The 20,680-nt window shown below is 43.2% G+C and overlaps 1 protein-coding gene and 1 non-coding gene across 2 annotated transcripts in view; both read right to left on the reverse strand.

The window, feature by feature from the left end:
* Window positions 1–20,680, reverse strand: part of PIEZO2 (piezo type mechanosensitive ion channel component 2) — a 546,102-nt gene that overhangs the window by 442,769 nt on the left and 82,653 nt on the right. Inside the window, exon 2 of the mRNA XM_038746742.1 lies at window positions 1,325–1,420. Within this exon, the coding sequence (XP_038602670.1) occupies window positions 1,325–1,420 (96 nt within the window). The remainder of the gene's footprint in view (window positions 1–1,324; window positions 1,421–20,680) is intronic.
* On the reverse strand, window positions 18,703–18,840 carry LOC119929232. Its single transcript, XR_005451366.1, has one exon. It is a non-coding gene; the product is annotated as a small nucleolar RNA SNORA7 (small nucleolar RNA).

Genomic DNA, 20,680 nt, shown 5'->3' on the forward strand with positions numbered 1-20,680 from the left:
TTCCCAGAGAAAGGTGAGAATCTGAGGTTTTGAGAGATCCGGTTTTGAGCCCAAGTTTTCAAGAGCGACTGGGATGGAAAATGTGTTGGACTGTGGGGAGAAAAAGAAAGGTGCTTGGAGGGAAAGGTGGGGTTGGAGTGGAAAAAATAGTCCAATTAAAGTGAAGTCTAAGCAACTAATGCTCTCTCAGGGAATGCAGGCCTCAGGAGGGATCCCATTTCTGTGGGCTCCTCACTACCCTGCCAGCCCTCTTACATCTCCACAAATCTTCCCTCAGTTCACTTAGCTCATTACATGCATCTCACCACTGAGAGGGCAACTTTTTAAAACGCCCCCTCTACCTTCAGTGAGGTGAGAGAGGTCTCCTTTCTGCAGTGGATTCCTCACTTCCATAACTTCACTACAGAAAAAAATCAAAATGGCCTAGGAAATAGCTAAGTCATTGAAATACTGCACCAATAACACAATCTTGTTATAGGGTGTCTTTCCTCCTGGGAAGAAAAAATGACTCTGCGGTCATTTAATTCATCCTTTCAGCATCTCCGTGAGGGATTAAGGAGAATATTAATATACCCTTTTGGTAGGTGGGCTAAGATGCAAAGTTGTTAATTGTCATAACCAAAGTCTTGCTGATTTAATATCATAGATAAGGCTAGAAACTGGATCTCCTAAATTCCAACCTAGTTCATGTGTCTGCTCTCTCCCTCCCTCCCTCTCTCTCCTTTCCTTACGCACTTACACTTTCTTTATCTCTCCCTCTATCACAATTTTTCTTTCTCCCTCTCTTTCTCAGTCCTTCCTCCCTCTCCTCACCCACACACTCTTCACTCACATTTTTCTCTACCCTTTCCCAACCCACACCATCTCTTACACTCTAGCTCTCTTACTCTTTGTCACGCTGCCTCTCTAGTTCTTGCCATCCTGACTCCGGCACTGTGTCCCAGCTCACCGGGCTAAAATATCTGCCTGTCTAGTCCCATCATCAGCATCGCTTTATTGACATTGCTTTCAGTTTGTCTTAATCTGCCAGGGCATCCCGAGGACTTTGCCAAGCCCGCAAATAGGGCTCTAATGGAGAGATTACATGGCAAGAGTGGCTCCATCAGTGACAAAACCATGTATCATAAACAAGTGCCATATGGCTCCATTCACATCACAGCTGCTATGGCAGCTGGCATCCGATCTGAGCTCAGAGAGCTGAGTTATTGGGGGAGCTCCCAACCCCTCTGACTAGTGAAAGCCTCTGGGCCCTCCAGCTGCCTGGGTCCCCTAATTGTCTTCCACCATTACAGCTGGGAAACTGTTGCCAGCCAAATTCATTTACCTTTCATTGTCGTCTTCGTGGGTTCCGAGAACAGGGGGATGAGCAGGAGGTAGATGAGGTAGACCAGCGAGAGCCCATTGTACCGGAAAGCGCACGCTGCATGGAAAAGAGGGAGAGGGAGAAGAAATGAAGCTCATTATATTAGTCTTTCCCCTGTATTCTGTAAGTTCTACGTGGGCAGGGATCACACCCCAACTCTACATTAGTCTTTCCACTGCAGACTGTAAGCGTCACAAGGGCAGGGATGACGTCTACCAACTCTATCATATTTTACTTTCCCAAGAGCTTAGTACAATGCTCTGCATACAGTAAGTGCTCAGTACATACGACTGACTGATTAATCGATTGACTGAGGTTAAAAGTCTCAAGGGGCATTAGCTAAAGGTTCACTCCCATCAGAGGGCATAAACATGACCCAAACTCAGCAGGTGCCATGCAAATTAGATCAATACAGACATCATTGACTTCATTTAATGAGTGCCATGGTGACATATGATATGGTGGTGATATATACATATCTACATCTTAAATTTTGTATTATAAATTATTTCTTCATATTAATGTCTGGCTCCCCCACTAGACTCACTGTGGGCAGAAAAAAATGACCACCAAGTCTGTTGTATTGTACTCTCCCAAGCACATACCACAGTGTTCTGCACATAGTAAGAGCTCAATAAATGCCATTGATGATGATGACTTGAAAGCAATACAGAATCTTCATACATTTTTATCCAAATCTAGTTAATGTCTGGCTCCCCCACTAGACTGTAAGCTCACTGTGGGCAGAAAAAATGACCACCAAGTCTGCTGTATTGTACTCTCCCAAGCACATAGCACAGTGCTCTGCATATAGTAAGCGCTCAATAAATACCATTGATGATGATGACTTGATAGCAATACAGAATCTTCATACATTTTTATCCAAATCCAATTTGATCATTTTATGACCAAGTTGGCTGAACTGTGCTGGCCGTACTGTCCGAACAATAGCTCAACTTTCCGCTCCAACTTCCCTCTGGGATCCTAGCCAGTGGGTCACAGAAATACCTGCAATCTTCATGCCAAGTGTGTGCCAAGCCAGCGGACTGGGCAGACCATCCACAGGTCAGCTCGCTGGGGTGGAGTTGGCATTCTTTGAGACACTTTTCCCAAGGAAAAGTGCAAAATTGACCTTGAGGACTTGGGTCTCCAACAAAAGAAAGATAACACTTGGCCAAGGCTGAATGGGAACCGGAAGAGTAAGGACCATTGGTTGCACTAGCGGGAAATACCTGGTCACGTTGGGGTTCCACTATGCTGCTTGGGATCTCCGGACCAGGGAACTGACAGAGGAATGGGGGCTGGGCTACCAACCTACCTCTAACAGGTAGAGCTCAATCAATCCAACAATAATAATAATAATAATAATTACAGTATTTGTTAAGTGCTTACTATGTGCCAGGCACTGTACTAAAGAGAAGCAGCGTGGCTCAGTGGAAAGAGCCCGGGCTTTGGAGTCAGAGGTCATGGGTTCAAATCCCACTCCGCCAGCTGTTAGCTGTGTGACTTTGGGCAAGTCACTTTACTTCTCTGGGCCTCAGTTACCTCATCTGTAAAATGGAGATTAAGACTGTGAGCCACCGTGGGACAACCTGATGACCTTGCAACCTCCCCAGCACTTAGAACAGTGCTTTGCACACAGTAAGTGCTTAATAAATGCCATTATTATTATTATTATTATTATTACTAAGCACTAAGGTGGATACAAGCAAATCAGGTTGGACACAGTCCCTGTCCCACATGGGGCTAACATTCTCAATCCTCATTTTACAGATGAGGTAACTGAGGCCCAGAGAAGTGAAGTGACTTCCCCAAGGTCACAGAGCAGACAAGTGGCAAAGCCAGGATTAGAACCCATTAACCTTCTGATTCCCAGGCCAGGGCTCTATCCACCATGCCATGATGCATCTATTACTTATTACATTTATTGAGCACTTACTGCGTGCTTGACACATTTCCTGCCCACAAGGAGCTTACAGCCTAGGGCTGAGTGAGTGAAGGAGGGGACTCGGCCCATCCAGAGGCCATGGTGTGGGTCCAAATGGCAATGTACCGGGCCATCCGTCAAACACCAGATGGCATCTGTCCCCACTACTGAGCTGACATGGCTCCAGTAGGGGAGCAGAGGACACGGGGACCACTTGGAATGGGGCTGGGGTACAACTGGCTCATATCCTGCTGCTCCAGCCCTTTTGGTCAATACGGGGCAATGTTCCTACCCATATAGGCCTTGCCTGGAGAGGCGATAATAATAATAATAACAATAATAATAATAATAATAATAGCATTTATTAAGCACTTACTATGTGCAAAGCACTGTTCTAAGCGCTGGGGAGGTAACCAGGTAATCAAGTTGTCCCATGGCGGGGGCTCACAGTCTTAATCCCCATTTGACAGATGAGGTAACTGAGGCACAGAGAAGTGAAGTGACTTGCCCAATGTCACACAGCTGACAGTTGGCAGGGCCAGGACTTGAACTCATGACCTTTGATTCCAAAGCCCAGGCTACAGCATCTGTCCCCCACTTCCAGTCACTGTAATAATAGTAATAATAATGTTGGCATTTGTTAAGCGCTTACTATGTGCAAAGCACTGCTCTAAGCGCTTGGGGGGATACAAAGTGATCAGGTTGCCCCACGTGGGGCTCACAGTCTTAATCCCATTTTACAGATGAGGTAACTGAGGCTCAGAGAAGTTAAGTGACTTGCCCAAGGTCACGCAACAGACATGTGGCGGAGCCGGGATTCGAACCCATGACCTCTGACTCCAAAGCCTGTGCTCTTTCCACTGAGCCATGCTGCTTCTCTCTACCACTTCTATTTTGGGAGATGGGGAATGGGGGGAAGAAGACAGAGTCCTTAGACCTTTAAGGCAATCATCACACCCTTTTTTCCATTACTTATAATAATGATTATAAATTATGGGTATTTGTTAAGCACTTACTAAGTGCCAAGCACTGTTTTAAGCCCTGCGGCAGATATAAGGTAATCAGGTTGTCCTACATGGGGCTCACAGTCAATCCCCATTTTATAGATGAGGTAACTAAGACACAGAGAAGTGAAGTGGCTTGCCCCACATCACACAGCAGACAAGTGGGGGAGCTGGGATTAGAACCCATGAACCTCTGCTCTCAGGCCCATGCTCTATCTACTACACCATGCTGCTTCTCAGATAATTGGGTTGGACACAGTCCCTGTCCTAGTTAGGGCTCACAGTCTTAATCTCCATTTTACAGCTGTGGGAACTGAGGCAGAGAGAAGTTATGTGACTTGCCCAAGGTCATACAGCAGACAAGTAGCAGAGCCAGGATTAGAAACCAAGACCTCCTCACTCCCAGGCCTGTGCTCTAGCCGCTAGGCTATGCTGCTTTATCAATTATTGTTTCTTATTTGTCCTCACTGCACTCCCTCTACAACCCAGGCCATTTCACTCTTCTAGCACCAAGCTACTCACTGGGCCTCTCTCTTGTCTCTCTTCCCACTGACATTTTGCTTCTGCCTTCCCTCTTCACATCCAGCAGACCACCCCTCTCTCTATCTTCAGAGCCCTTCTAAAATCAAAGCTCCTCCAGTAACTCTTCCTTGATTAATTTCTCTACCAGATCTATATCCTATTTCCCTCCCTAGTGGATCACCTATGCACTTGAGTTCTTATCCCTAGGCACTGAAGAATGCACTCCCTCCCATCCTGCTCCTGCTTAGGTACATATCTTTATACCCTGTTACTCTCCCATCCTATAATTGATTGTACTTTCATTAATTCAGTTGTATTTATTGAGCACTTACTGTTTGCAGAGCACTCTACTAAATGCTTGGGAGAGTACCATATCATATTATAACAATAAACAGACACATCTCCTGCCAACAACAAGCTGATGGTTTATCGTAGTAGTTGTTTCCCCTGCTAGGTTGGAGGCTCCTCTAGGGCAGGAATTGTGTCTACCTATTCTCATGTACTTTCCCAAGTGCTTAGTACAGTAGCCTGCACAGAGAGAGCACTCAATAAATAGTACTGATTGGCTAACCCGAGGCCCTGTTCTGGGTACCCAGCATCAACATGTGTGACATCACCCTCTCCCCCTCTCCCCCTCCTCCCCCTCTCCATACCCACCGCCTTACCTCCTTCCCCTCCCCACAGCACCTGTATATATGTATATATGTTTGTATGTATTTATTACTCTATTTATTTTATTTGTACATATTTATTCTATTTATTTTATTTTGTTAATATGTTTTGTTTTGTTCTGTCTCCCCCTTCTAGGCTGTGAGCCCACTGTTGGGTAGGGACCATCTCTGTATGTTGCCAACTTGTACTTCCCAAGCACTTAGTACAGTGCTCTGCACACAGTAAGCGCTCAATAAATACGATTGAATGAATGAAATGAACATCACATGTGGTGTCTTCAGTGGTACTCTTGAGCCTATTGCCTGGGCATTCCACTAGTACAAGTCGGAAGGGGCCCAAGATAAACCCTCTGCCCCAATTCTAGCTAAATGCTAAGCAGAAATTTTCTCTCTTCGCAAAGACTGAGCAGACGGGGAGTCATAAAAAGGCAGGGAGGGATAAGAGGAGAAGAAAAGAGGATGAAGAAGTGAGGCTTGAAGGTGCAAGCCTAAATCTGCTCCCACCCCACAATTCACCACACCATTTGCCACGATCTCCTTATGCCAGCAACCCTAGCTTGCTGTTCCTCCTGGTAAAAAGCATTTTATACTTTCAACCCTGGATGTGGCACTTGCCCTATATCCATAGGCAATGAGTTGTGTGGCCAGATCTTAAAATAAGTATTTATTTTATTATTACATTTATAAGTGCTTGTATGCATCAAAAACTGTTCTAAACACTTGGGTAGCAACAAGTTAATCACGTTAGGCATAGTCCCTGTCCCACATGGGGCTCATAACCTAAGTAGGAGGGAGAACAGGGATTGAATCCCCAGTGACTCTCCCAAAAGTTGATACGCTACAGGGATAGATCAAGTATTAACTTTAATACTTGATCTAAGTACAGCACAAAATACTTACTGAGTTGGCACAACCATCCAAGATCACTGATTACAAGAACTAATAGAGGAAAAAAAACACTGCTTTCGGTCTTTGTTAAATTTTTAGGGTTAAATCACTGGGTTTTATAATTTATTTACTACCAAGGCCTGAAAATAATGCTGAGAATTTGCTTTATTCTATGGAATTTTATTGAAGTTTCTCGTTTCCAGTTACTGAGATTCTCAGATAAGGAATTCAAATCTCTCTCAGTACTATGAGAAACTACGAATTTGATGGGTTTAGTAAGATAAATTGCCAACCATCCTCTTCATCATCATCATCATATTATCAACAGGAAGTGAAATAAATGCAGAGTGGCCTGAGGTCGGGGTTGGTGGTCTTATGGTGGATGAGAAGCAGCGTAGCCTAGGGGATAGAGCCCGGGCCATGGGTTCTAATCCCGGCTCTGCCACATGCGTGCTATGTGACCTTGGGCAACTCATTTCACTTCTCTAGGCCTCTCAGTTACCTCATCTGTAAAAGAGGGATAGAGATTCTGAGCCCCATATGAGGCAGGGACTATGTCCAACTTGATTTGCTTGTATTCACTGCAGCGTTTAGCACAGTGCTTGGCACAAAGCAAAGCCTTAATAAATACCAAAATTATTATAATGCTTGTCTGCAGCTGGAAAAATGTTGTAAGAAAAGCATTTCATATTAAGGTCACTTGGTTCTGTCATTTAGGATTCAACATAGCAGATGCTGATTTTTTTTTAATCTAACAAAATGCATTCCTTCATAAAAAGAATTTATAATAAGCTATGGAATTACTAATTAATGATTGTTGACAACTTTTTGTCCACACTCCCCTTTACTCATAATTACTCTCATTTTTCTGTAACACGAGCACCACTGAATTCTACAATTATATGTACTCTTCTGTTAAATTGAAAGTTTAATCATTTTATAGCACATTATTCTCCAGTCTCTCAGAGTAGAATTTTTTTGGAAGCTTTGCCCTCCTATTTCCTCCACATCCTAAAGTGATGCCAAGCAGCCTACTATAAATTGTGCAGGAAACAATCCTTGAAATGTTTAGAAGCTTCGTTTCCACCCAGGGCATTCTGAATGAGCCCAATCGAAATTAGTAATCACCCAGAGGATCATTGTTTATCTTAACAGTTGCCCAAGCATTAGATATAAATTTCTCAGGGAGGGCGACTTCATTACTAAGTGATAAAAGAGTTCTGTCAATTGAGGTTTTCACCCTCTTTTTTCAATATCCTGCACATTGTGTACTGTAAAGAGCTGAACTACTTCATAAAGCAGAAAGTCCCTCCATCTTCAAAATTTTTGCTGTCTATCAGCTACCTATCAACTGGATACAAATGAAAGATAATTAAGAGAAACAGCTGCAGCACATTTACAATGGGGCAGGAAAGTTATTTTTAAACCAGCCTGAACTCTTATTTAGGAACAAAGGATATCATAGACGTCAAGAGGCAGGAAAGACCCACTCAGTCTCCTAGTTCATTGATGGTTTATGTATTGGTCTTCCCTTCAGGATATTATTCCGTTCCAACAGGTCAACTTTGAAACAGGTCAAGGAGCAGTGATATTTTAGAAAGGAAGAAAGGAAGTTAGCCCACTGACACTACCCTTTCTCTATTCCCAGCTTCGCACCACTTGCAGGTTTGAATATTTCCTGCCATTTTAAAAATTGAACTAATTATTGTTCATAAATAAATGCTTCTACTATTGTTCAGGCAGCCAAGAAATATCTTTGCCAATTTACACTTTTTTTCTTTTGTGGGACATCTGAAACAAATCCTTAACTTTTTTCCAAATAATCTTACACATGTGAGTGAATGCAACATGCTAATGGAAAATGTAAAACAAACAAGGCAACAGGAACTCTTAGTTATAGAGACTTCATCTCCTCTGAGATTGTTGTATTTAACATTACTATTTTCTTTATTGATGTACTGGAACTTACATTAAACACTGGCTTCAGTCTAAGTTCTGCTATGTGGAAAGCAGTGTGGCCCAGTGGAAAGAGTTCAGGCCTGGGAGACAGAGGACCTGAGTCCTAATCTTGACTCTACCACATGGCTGCTGTGACCGTGGGCAAGACACTTAACTTCTCTATTAACATATTATTGATGTGCTATAATTATTAATTATTATTATGGAATTGATTTCACATTAAGAAATAAAGGAAATAAAATATCACTATTGCTTCCACTACAAGTTGAGTGGTTGCTAGAATGTATCCAGTGCTTAGAACAGTGTATGGCACATAGTAAGTGCTTAATCAATCAATCAATCGTATTTATTGAGCGCTTACTGTGTGCAGAGCACTGTACTAAGCGCTTGGGAAGTACAAGTTGGCAACATATAGAGACAGTCCCTACCCAACAGTGGGCTCACAGTCGAGAAGTGCTTAACAAATACTATAATTATAATTATTATTATTTTAAGGCTACAGAAGGTATAGAATTCAAGTTCAAACTGAGTAGGATCTCCCAGAATCCATTTTTTTTTATTAAAGCTTAGATCCAGTTTTCAGTGGATGTACTGGGAGTGGCTTGGACACAACCATTCAGTTAATCAGTGGTATTTATTGAGCGCTTATTATGTGCAGAGTACTGTACTAAGCGCTGGGGAGAGTACAACACATCATCAATATAACTGATACATCCCCTGCCCACAACGAGCTTACAGTCTAAGGGGGGCAGGTATTACTATAAATAAATAAATTATGGATATGTAGATAAGTGCTGTGGGGCTGGGAGGGGAGTGGTGAATAAAGGGAGCAAGTCAGGGTGACACAGAAGGGAGTGGAAGAAAAGGAAAAGAGGGCTTAGTCAGGGCCTTAACCACGTGGAAACCCATTCCTTTCTTCTTATTTCTACCTTAAAACTGGAGTGGTAAAGGACCCCTTTGATAGGATCAATTTTATCTTCAAAAAATTGAATTACATATACTAGGTTCACATTGGGACTCAAAATTTCAAAACTTGAAAAAGTGGACAGTTGAAATTTTGGTGGTTATAATTTATAAATGACTCATTCTTCTTTTTGTGTTAAAAATCTTAACCAATTCATTTCTAGAGTTTTAAATACAATTTCCAGGGGAAAACTAGTTAACACCAAAATGATCCCAAGTCTTTCCCTTCTGATTGCAATTTGGAAAGGGAGTTTCATTTTTGAAAATCTCAAAATGTGAACTGAGAAGATAGCCAATGAGTTTTCAGAGTATGGATGCTGAATCATTTTAGTTCTTTAAGTAATTCAGGGCCAAAGCCAAGTTATAAAGCAAACTACAGCTGGATATAATTTTCCTAGCATCAGTTGTTAATGTGAAAATTACCTTCAGTGAAAAGTAAAGCAGAAACATCCGACTTTTATTCAATCACATAATTTGTAAAAATTCTGAAAAATTGCCCCATATGTAATGATTTATATTCTCCTATTTATGTCAATAACTCTGCCTAACTTCAAAGCCCAGTGTAATAATTGCCTGTGAAGTGGCCAACGAGGGCCATTTGGGGAAGAGTTTCAGTAGTTTGAATCTTTACAAGAGTGCACTGGTCATGATAATAATGGTGGTATTGATAAAGTGCTTACTATTCATCAAGCACTGTGCTAAGCACTGGCTAAGATACAAGATAATCTCAACAGCTACAGTCCATGTCCCACTTGGGGATCACAGTCTAAGTGGGAGGAAGAACGAGTATTTTGACCCCTTTCACAGATGAAGACTGAGGCACTTCGAACTTAAGTGGCTTGCATTACGTCACACAACAGGCAAGGTGGAGGACACTAGAATCCAGGTCTCCTAATACCCAGCAGTATACTCTTTCCACTAGAGCCCTGTACCTCTCAAAATACTTTTTCTTTCTACAAAAATGTTTACCTCAGTTAATAAGCGCAGAAGCAGAACAAAGTATCCCTGGGGCTGATATGTTATGAACTAAGCGTGAACTGTGAGCCCGTTGTTGGGTAGGGACTGTCTCTTCATGTTGCCGATTTGTACTTCCTAAGCACTTAGTACAGTGCTCTGCACACAGTAAGTGCTCAATAAATAAGATTGAATGAATAAACAAGGCTAAAGAAATGCTGATTCAAGCATGTGTGTGTGTCGGTCAGCAGTCAGTCTTATTTATTGAGTGCTTACTGTGGGCAGAGCACTATACTAAGTGCTTGGGAGAGTACAATGCAACAGTAAACAGACATATAATAATTCATTCATTCATTCAATTGTATTTATTGAGCACTTACTGTGTGCAGAGCACTGTACTAAGCACTTGGGAAGTACAAGTTGGCAGCATATAGAGATGGTCCCTACCCAACAGCGGGCTCACAGTCTAGAATGGGGAGAAAGACAACAAAACAAAACATATTAACAAAATAAAATAAATAGAATAGTAAATATGTACAAGTAAAACAGAGTAATAAATGTGTACAAACATATATACAGGTGCTGTGCAGAGGAGAAGGAGGTAAGGCGGGGGGATGGGGAGGGGGATGAGGGGGAGAGGAACGAGGGGGCTCAGTCTGGGAAGGCCTCCAGGAGGAGGTGAGCTCCCGGTAGGGCTTTGAAGGGAGGAAGAGAGCTAGCTTGGCGGATGTGCAGAGAGAGGGCATTCCAGGCCGGGAGAGGACGTGGGTTGGGGGTTGATGACGGGACAGGCGAGAACGAGGCACAGTGAGGAGGTTAGCGGCAGAGGAGCGGAGGGTGTGGGCTGGTCTGGAGAACGAAAGAAGTGAGGTGAGGTAGGAGGGGGCAAGGTGATGGACAGCCTTGAAGCCGAGGGTGAGGAGTTTTTCCCTGATGCGTAGGTTTACTGGTAGCCACTGGAGATTTTTGAGGAGGGGAGTAACATGCCCAGAGCATTTCTGCACAAAGATGATCCGGGCAGCAGCATGAAGTATAGACTGAAGTAGGGAGAGACAGGAGGATGGGAGATCAGAGAGGAGGCTGATGCAGTAATCCAGTCGGGGTAGGATGAGAGATTGAATGAGCAGGGTAGCGGTTCGGATGGAGAGGAAAGGGCGGATCTTGGCGATGTTGCGGAGGTGAGACCGGCAGGTTTTGGTGACGGATTGGTTGTGAGGGGTGAACGAGAAAGCGGAGTCGAGGATGACACCAAGTTTGCGGGCTTGTGAGACGGGAAGGATGGTAGTGCCGTCAACAGTGATGGGAAAGTCAGGGAGAGGGCAGGGTTTGGGAGGGAAAATAAGGAGTTCAGTCTTGGACATACTGAGTTTTAGATGGCGGGCAGACATCCAGATGGAGATGTCTTGAAGGCAGGAGGAGACATGAGCCTGAAGGGAGGGAGAGAGAGCAGGGGCAGAGATGTAGATTTGGGTGTCATCAGTGTAGAGATGATAGTTGAAGCCATGGGAGCAGATGAGTTCACCAATGGAGTGAGTGTCGATAGAGAACAGAAGGAGACCAAGAACTGACCCTTGAGGAACCCCTACAGTAAGGGGATGGGAGGGGGAGGAGGAGCCCGCCAAAGAGACTGAGAATGAACAGCTGGAGAGATAAGAGGAGAACCAGGAGAGGACAGAGTCAGTGAAGCCAAGGTTGGATAGCGTGTTGAGGAGAAGGGGGTGGTCCATGGTGTTGAAGGCAGCTGAGAGGTCGAGGAGGATTAGGATAGAGTAGGAGCTGTTGGATTTGGCAAGCAGGAGGTCATCGGTGACCTTTGAGAGGGCAGTTTCGGTGGAATGTAGGGGATGGAAGCCAGATTGGAGGGGGTCAAGGAGAGAGTTGGCGTTGAGGAATTCGAGGCAGTGCATGTAGACAGAGTTTGGAAAGGAATGGTAGGAGGGAGATAGGGCGATAACTAGAAGGGGAGGTGGGGTCCAGAGAGAGTTTTTTTAGGATGGGGGAGACATGGGCATGTTTGAAGGCCTGTTTGAATAATAATAATGATGACATTTATTAAGCACTTACTATGTGTGAAGCACTGTTCTAAGCACCGGGGAGGATACAAGGTGATCAGGTTGTCCCAGATGGGGCTCACAATCTTAATCCCCATTTTACAGATGAGGTCACTGAGGCACAGAGAAGTTAAGTGACTTGCCCAAAGTCACACAGCTAACAAGTGGCAGAGCCATTAGAACCCATGACCTCTGACTCCCAAGCCTGTGCTCTTTCCACTGAGCCACACTGATCCGCACATCCCCTACCCATGAGTTCACAGTCTAGAGTAGGGTGTGTAGATCTCATTGGCCTGTGATGAAGCAAAGAGAGAACCAGAGCTGAATCTTGATGTAGCTGCTCTTTGGGAGTGAAGGTGGAGCAGGTAATGGTGAGATGTGGCCTAATGGTTAGAGTATGGGCCTGGGAGCCAGAAGGCCCTGGGTTCTAATCCCAGTGTGGCTCAGTGGTAAGAGCCCGGGGTTTGGAGTCAGAGGTCATGGGTTCAAATCCCGGCTCCGCCACTTGTCAGCTGTGTGACTTTGGGCAAGTCACTTCACTTCTCTGTACCTCAGTTCCCTCATCTGTAAAATGGGGATGAAGACTGTGAGCCCCACGTGGGACAACCTGATCACCTTGTTTCTCCCCCAGCGCTTAGAACAGTGCCTTGCACATAGTACGTGCTTAATAAATGCGACTATTATTATTATTATTATTATTATTATTATTATTATTATTTTGATGATGATGATGATGATGAGATCCTACTCGCATACTTCCACATAATGGGAAGACTGGTGTGTGATGGAGAGTCACTTCCACACTCATCTCTGGTATTCAATCAGAACGCTCATCTTTCCTCCCAAACTATGTCCCCTCCATGTGATTTACCATCCTCTTCACAGGCCATTGCTCTGTCCACTTCATAGTCTTTCCGAAATCATATATCCTCCACCAAGTCGTCCCTGATATCTCTTTCAACACCACACTCTACCCTCTCCCCCAACTGCCAATTCACCACTTCTGTACCACTTAAACACTTAAGTGACCCTTGTAGCATTTAAGTACATATCTTTATACTCTATTACTTCCTTCTATTGAAATTTATTTTAGTGTCTGTTTCCCCTGCTAAGTCATAAGCTCCTTGAGGACAGAGATCATGTATACTAACACTTCTGTTCTCCCTAAATGCTTAGTGTAGTGGTCTGCACAGAGTAAGCACTCAATAAGTACTACTGATTGATTTCTCACCCACATATCTGTCTTTCCATTCTTTTCTGCCTCCTAACAGTAACTTATTTAGTATCTTTCTCTCTGCTAGACTGGAAGGTCCTGAAGGGCAGGGATTTTACCTTCTAATGCCACTGTGCTCTTCCAAGCACTTAGTTCAATGCTCTGCACAAAGTAAGGACTCAAAAACTACTACTGATTAACCGATTAATGCTGATTAGCTGTTTTAACATTTCAACCATATTCTGGAGAATATAAAAAAAAAATTAAAGCCAAGCAATCTATTCCCTTCAACACTCTATCATATTGTATTCATTCAATTTTATTTATTGAGCACTTACTGTGTGTAGAGCACTGTACTAAGCTCTTGGAAAGTACATCTAGAGACGATCTCATTACAGAAAGAATGTTACTGGTTCTAGTCAAAATATGCATTGAAAACATGTCTGACAGGAAAGCATAATACTGTTGGAACTTTAAAAGGACTAATGAGCCTCAATGAATCAACACTATTTATTGAGCACCTCCTGTCTGCCAAACACTGTACTAAGCATGTGGAAGAGCACAATTAGAGGGAGAAGATATGATCTCTCCCTCAGAGAGTTTATACTCTAATAAAGGAGAGAGATACAAAGCAGTTTACAGATAGGTGGAGCATGAATATGGAGCTGGATATGTGGACTGAGTGCTTAAATAATGTGAGTATGTAAATCAATGTGTACAAAAGTGCTACGAGAGGTTGTGAGTGTCTAAGTGCTGAGGAAGTAGTTAAAAAGATATGATCTGGGGAAAATAAAAATTAGTCAAGGAGAGTTTCCTGGGGGAGGTGAAATTTCAGAAGGGCTTTAAAAATGGAGTGAGATCTAGTGGGAAAACTTACAGTATACACAATAGACATACATACAACACTTACAAGAGTACCAGCATAGTTACAATTGATTAAACCAAAGTAGGCAGTAAAATAAAGAATCAATAGGTAAATAAATATGTAAATGAATAAATCAAATAAACCAATTAACACATTAGTGCTTTGGGTTTTTGTTTTGTTTTGCTTTTTTCTAGGGTATTTTTTAACCACTTACTGTGTGCCAGGCACTGTTCTGAGCCCTTTGATAGGTACAAGATAATGAGGTTGGACACAGTCCCTGTCTCACCTGGGCCTTACAGTCTTAATCTCCATTTTATAGATGAGGTAACTGAGGCACAGAGAAGTTAAGTGATGAGATCACAGGACCAGGTGTAGAGATGTTAACTTGAGAATGTTTCCTGGAGGAGGAAGCTTTTGTAAGAGTTAAAAGGTGGGAGAGACAACTTTGTCAGTTTATGGGAATGTACGTACATACATACCCATAATTTGTTCATTTATATTGATATCTGTCTCCCCACCTAGGCTGTAAACTTGTTGTGGGCAGGGGATGTGTCTACCAACTCTGTTGTATTGTACTCTTCCAACCACTTAGTACAGTGCTCTGCACAGAGTAAATGCTCAATAAATATCATTGGTTAACTGAAGGGAGAACTATTCAGGGGGATGGATGGATACAATGAATCAGAGATGGAAGAGTCAGTGGAATTAATAAGTCAATCAATCATATTGATTAAGGGCTTACTGTGTGCAGTGCACTGTACTAAGTACTTGGGAGACTACAAAATAACAGAGTTGTTAGACATGCTTCCTGCCAAAAACAAACTTACATTCTAGACATTATATATCAATAAATAAGAGGAGAGGAACACCCTCAATTTTGCTGACTTGTTTCTTGCCCGCTACTTAATCCGCTACTTAACAGTTTAACTATTGTGCTTGGGAGAGATGAAAGAAATTCCATTATGAGATCATGACAGATTGATAGCTTTCCATATTTTGTAACTTTTTACATTTTGATTTTCCAATGAGACACTACATAGCTGTAAGTGTGTCCACCTTCATCAGCCCATGGGGTGGGTTTTGCTATCTTCATCCAAAACTTCTGCCCCACCTCCTATTACCCTGACCTGCCTCTCACTCCCCACCCTCAATGGGGAAAGAACACAGGGCTGGACGATGAAGTCATGAACTAATGATAATAATAATAATAATAATAATAATAATAATAATGATACTTGTTAGGTGCTTACTATGTACTAAGCACTTTTCTAAATGCTGAGGTAGATAGAAGTTAAGCAGGTTGGACACAGTCCCTTTCCCACATGGGGCTCATCCTCTTAATCCGCATTTTATAGGCGAGGTCGCTGAGGCTTAGAGACGTGAATTGATTTGCCCAATGTCACCCAGAAAACATGTGGGAGAGCTGGGATTAGAACCCAGGTCCTTGTAACCCCCAGGTCCGTGCTCTATCCACTAAGCCAAGATGCTTCTCAGTGTCGCTGTCATTTCCAGCACTTTCAATGGCTGCCACAAACTGCACTAACCATGGACACCAAACAGCTTCTAGAACGCCGTCGGTGACCCGGGAAGAAAATAATAATGTCAACAGCCAGTACCAAGTAGTTAGCACCGAACTCATATTTGTTCCCCGTTATCACCTTCCTAGCAGCAGCAGCTTTTTAGTAACAGAGTTAAATTACTGCCTGCCACAGTTTCCTTCTTTCAAGAAATTGGTAAAAATAGATTTTTTGTAAGCTTTTACTATAGTCTGTAGTGTAATAATAATAATAATAATTGTGGTATTTGTTAAGCGCTTACTATGTGCCAAACACTGTTCTAATCACTGGGGTGGGTACAGGGTAATCAGGTTGTCCCATGTGGGGCTCACACTTTTAATCCCCATTTTACAGATGAGGGAACTGAGGCACAGAGAAGTGAAGTGACTTTCCTGAGGTCACACAGCAGACAAGTGGCAGAGCTGGGATTAGAACCCACGACCTCTGACTCCCAAGTCCAGGCTCTTGCCACTAATCCATGTTGATCTCTATACTATACTATATATTATTCTTGGCACTATCATCTCTGGGCTGATGTGTGCATTAGCATGAAGAGAACTCAATTCAGCCAAGTGTAATGAAGTCATATTTCTTCCATCTTCAGCATAACATGCTACCCAACTCTTGGATCTCGTTTAATAGCTCCTATGGCTGAAAACTGATTGAGAATCCTAGCCAACGAATTCAAGAATTATCTCTTCTAAGGAAGGCTCCAATTGTATCACTATTTGACTGCAATGCTCTCAGAACTAAGCCCTCATTGGCATAGATACTATGGGCGGATTGTTTCATCTGAAAGGTGAAGAAATATTTCCTATTCACTAAGGCCCAGAGCAGGAGACTTTTGAGCATTTCTTCAGACACTCTGTGTAGACTTCCCATCCACTCGCTCTCCAGCCTGGGTCAAAGAACAAATGTGGCTTTAATCACAGCATCATTCTGCTATTATACATTCATTCATTCAATCGCATTTATTGAGAACTTACTGTGTACAGAGCACTGTACTAAGAACTTGGGAAGTACAAGTTGGCAACATATAGACCAGTCCCTACCCAATATGGGCTCACAGTCTAGAAACATCAACCAGTCAATTAGAGAAGAAGCATGGCCTAGGGATACAGCACGGACCTGGGAATTAGAAGGACCTGGGTTCTAATCCTGGCTTCACCACTTGTCTGCTGTGGGACCTTGGGCAAATGACTTCACTTCTCTGTACCTCCGTTACTGCGTCAGTAAAATGGGGATTTTATAATGGCAGTTATTAAGCGCTTACTATGTGCAAAGCACTGTCCTAAGCACTGGGGAGGTTACAAGGTGATCAGGTTGTCCCACGTGGGGCTCACAGTCTTAATCCCCATTTTACAGATGAGGTAACTGAGGCACAGAGAAGTTAAGTGATTTGCCCAAAGTCACACAGCTGACAAGAGGTGGAGTCAGAATTTGAACCCATGATCTCTGACTCCAAAGCCCATGCTCTTTCCACTGAGCTACGCTCCTTCCCCAATCCCACATGAGATTAAGACTGTCCCATGTGGGAAAGGGACTGTGTCCAACCAGATTAGCATGTATCTATCTCAGCATTTAGAACAATGCTTGACACATAGAAAGCACTAAACAAATACCATTATTAATAATATAATATTTATTTATAATAATATTTTATTATTATTAATCAATTGTATTTGTTGGGTGCTTACAGTTTGTAGAGCCCTGTAATAAATACTTGGGAGAATACAATTAAGTAAGCAGCGAGGCTTAGTGGAAAGAGCACAGGCTTGGAAGTCAAAGGTCATGGGTTCTAGCAGCATGGCTCAATGGAAAGAGCACAGGCTTGGGAGTCAGAGGTCATGGATTCTAATCCCGGCTCCACCACGTGTCAGCTGCATGGCTTTGGGCAAGTCACTTAACTTCTCTGTGCCTCAGTTACCTCATCTGTACAATGGGGATTAAGACTGTGAGCCCCATGTGGGACAACCTGCTTACCTTGTATCTACCCCAGTGCTTAGAACAGTGCTTGGCACACAGTAAGTGTTAACAAATGCCATTATTATTATTATTATAATTCTAGTCCCAGCTCCATTACTTGTCAGCTGTGTGACTCTGGGCAAACCACTTAACTTCTCTGTGCCTCAGTTACCTCATCTGTAAAATGGGCATTAAGCCTGTGAGCCCCACGTGGGACAATCTGTTTACCTTTTATCTACCCCAGTGCTTAGAACAGTGCTTGGCACATAGTAAGTGTGGAACAAATACCATCATTATTAAGTAGCCAAGATCCCTGCCCTCAAGAAGCTAACAGTTTAGCAGAAACTCAGCTGTTAAAAGTGTCTGGGTCTTCTGCCAAAGGTACAGGTCTAATAATTTTCTATGGGCAAGTCACCTCTGCATTTATTCATTCATTCGATCATATTTATTGAGTGCTTACTGTGTGCAGAGCACTGTACTAAGTGCTTGGGAAGTACAAGCCGGCAACGTACAGAGAGGGTCCCTACCCAACAACGGGATCACAGTCTAGAAGTATATTTATGCTCTAAGTATCCAGAGGATTTGTTGTTGTTGTTGTCTTATGCTGTCGATTCGTGTCCGACCCATAGCGACGCCATGGACACATCTCTCACAGGATGCCTCACTTCCATCTGCAATCGTTCTGCTAGTATTCACAGAGTTTTCTTGGTAAAAATATGGAAGTAGTTTACCATTGCCTCCTTCTGTGCAGTAAATCTGAGTCAACTCTCTCCCATGCCACTGCTGCCCAGCACAGGTGAGTTTTGTAGCAGGCTGCCTTCCACTCACTAGCCACTGCTCAAGCTAGGAATGGAATGGGTATGTCTCTGCTTGACTTTCACTCCCATAGTCGAGACTGGTCGAGTACTGGAAACTCTCCAGGTCCAACCCTTAGAGGTGTCCAGAGATGTGAGCTCACTGTTGGGTAGGGACTGTCTCTATATATTGCCAACTTGTACTTCCCAAGCACTTAGTACAGTGTTCTGCACACAGTAAGCACTCAATAAATACGATTGTTTGATTGACTGATTTACAACATGGAAAATGTCCCTTTGATATGGTTCCCTTCATTCTCTTAGCATCAGCATCGTTGACTCTAACTTCCACTTTCCCCCATTATTTTGACTTGCCCTAGGATAAGGAAAAAGGATGTTTTGTTCCAATGACTTGGGTGCATTGGGTACTAGTCTGGTCCTTAGTTCCAGCTCTGTCTGGTGTTGGGAGTGAGCCTTTGGGTAATTTACCAAAATGATATGAGTCTCAATTTTGCCCTTTGTAAATGGATATAAAATAACCTGCTCTCCCCTCCTCCAACCCCCGCAAGGGATACATTTAATCAGATATAGGAAAATACCTTGATTCCAGAAAAGGAAGTATGATGTACAGCAGTTATATTCATCCAATCAGTCAATCAGTCAGTCAATTGTATTTATTGAGCCCTTACTGTGTGCAGAGCACTGTACTAAGCACTTGGGACAGTACAATACAATGATAGACACAATCAATCAATAATATTTATTGAGCACTTACTGTGTGCAGAGCACTGTGTGCAGAGACACAGTCCCTGCCCACAGTGAGCTTACAGTTCAGAGCGGGAATTCATATTGAGTTAGTTTGAGAATCCAAGTAGTTTTCAAATAAAGTACACTGCAGTACTACAATCTGAAGACCATAAATTTATGGGTATCTATAGCAGAACTCATAGGAAGAAGAGGCAGTTCTAGCCCCCAGGAAGGAAATACGTAACTAGTACCAGAGTTCCTCCCAAAGCATGTAAGAACAAGAGAACATTCCTGTTCTTCAAATCCATATGACAGTTTAAGTCATGAAAATGAAAAATAAGTTTCTCAAGACCCCACCCCGCCAACAAGAAAGAAGCAGTGGCCTGGCCCATTGGAAAGGTTTCCCAAAGCAGAAGGTGGAAGAAGAATGGGAAAGGAGGGACAAATTCCATTTGAGGCAGCTCAAATATGCCCCTTTGAAAGAACAGCATTTGCCGCTGGGTACATGCTGGGTACTGGGTACTGATACTGGGTTGGGGAAGCAGTGTGGCTTAGTGGAAAGAGTACGGGCTTGCGAGTCAGAGGTAGTGGGTTCTAATGCCGGCTCTGCTACTTATCAGCTTTGTGACTTTGGACAAGTCACTTAACTTCTCTGTGCCTCAGTTACCTCATCTGTAAAATGAGGATTAAGACTGTGAGCCCCACGTGGGACAACCTGATAACCTTGTATCTCCCCCAGTGCTTAGTACAGTACTCTGCATACAGTAAACACTCAATAAATATGATTGAATGAATGAATGCTTAGAACAGTGCTTGGCACATCTCTCCTTCTACAGCCCACCCCGCACCCTCCGCTCCTCTGCTGCTAATCTCCTCACAGTACCTCATTCTCGCCTGTCCCGCCATCGACCCCCGGCCCACGTCATCCCCCGGGCCTGGAATGCCCTCCCTCTGCCCATCTGCCAAGCTAGCTCTCTTCCTCCCTTCAAGGCCCTACTGAGAGCCCACCTACTCCAGGAGACCTTCCCAGACTGAGCCCCTTCCTTCCTCTCCCCCTCATCCCTCTCTCCATCCCCCCATCTTACCTCCTTCCCTTCCCCACAGCACCTGTATATATGTATATATGTTTGTACATATTTATTACTCTATTGATTGATTGATTGATTCTACTTGTACATATCTATTCTATTTATTTTATTTTGTTAGTATGTTTGGTTTTGTTCTCTGTCTCCCCCTTT

Source organism: Tachyglossus aculeatus, chromosome 5, assembly GCF_015852505.1.
Source record: "Tachyglossus aculeatus isolate mTacAcu1 chromosome 5, mTacAcu1.pri, whole genome shotgun sequence".
Classification (NCBI taxonomy): Eukaryota; Metazoa; Chordata; class Mammalia; order Monotremata; family Tachyglossidae; genus Tachyglossus; species Tachyglossus aculeatus.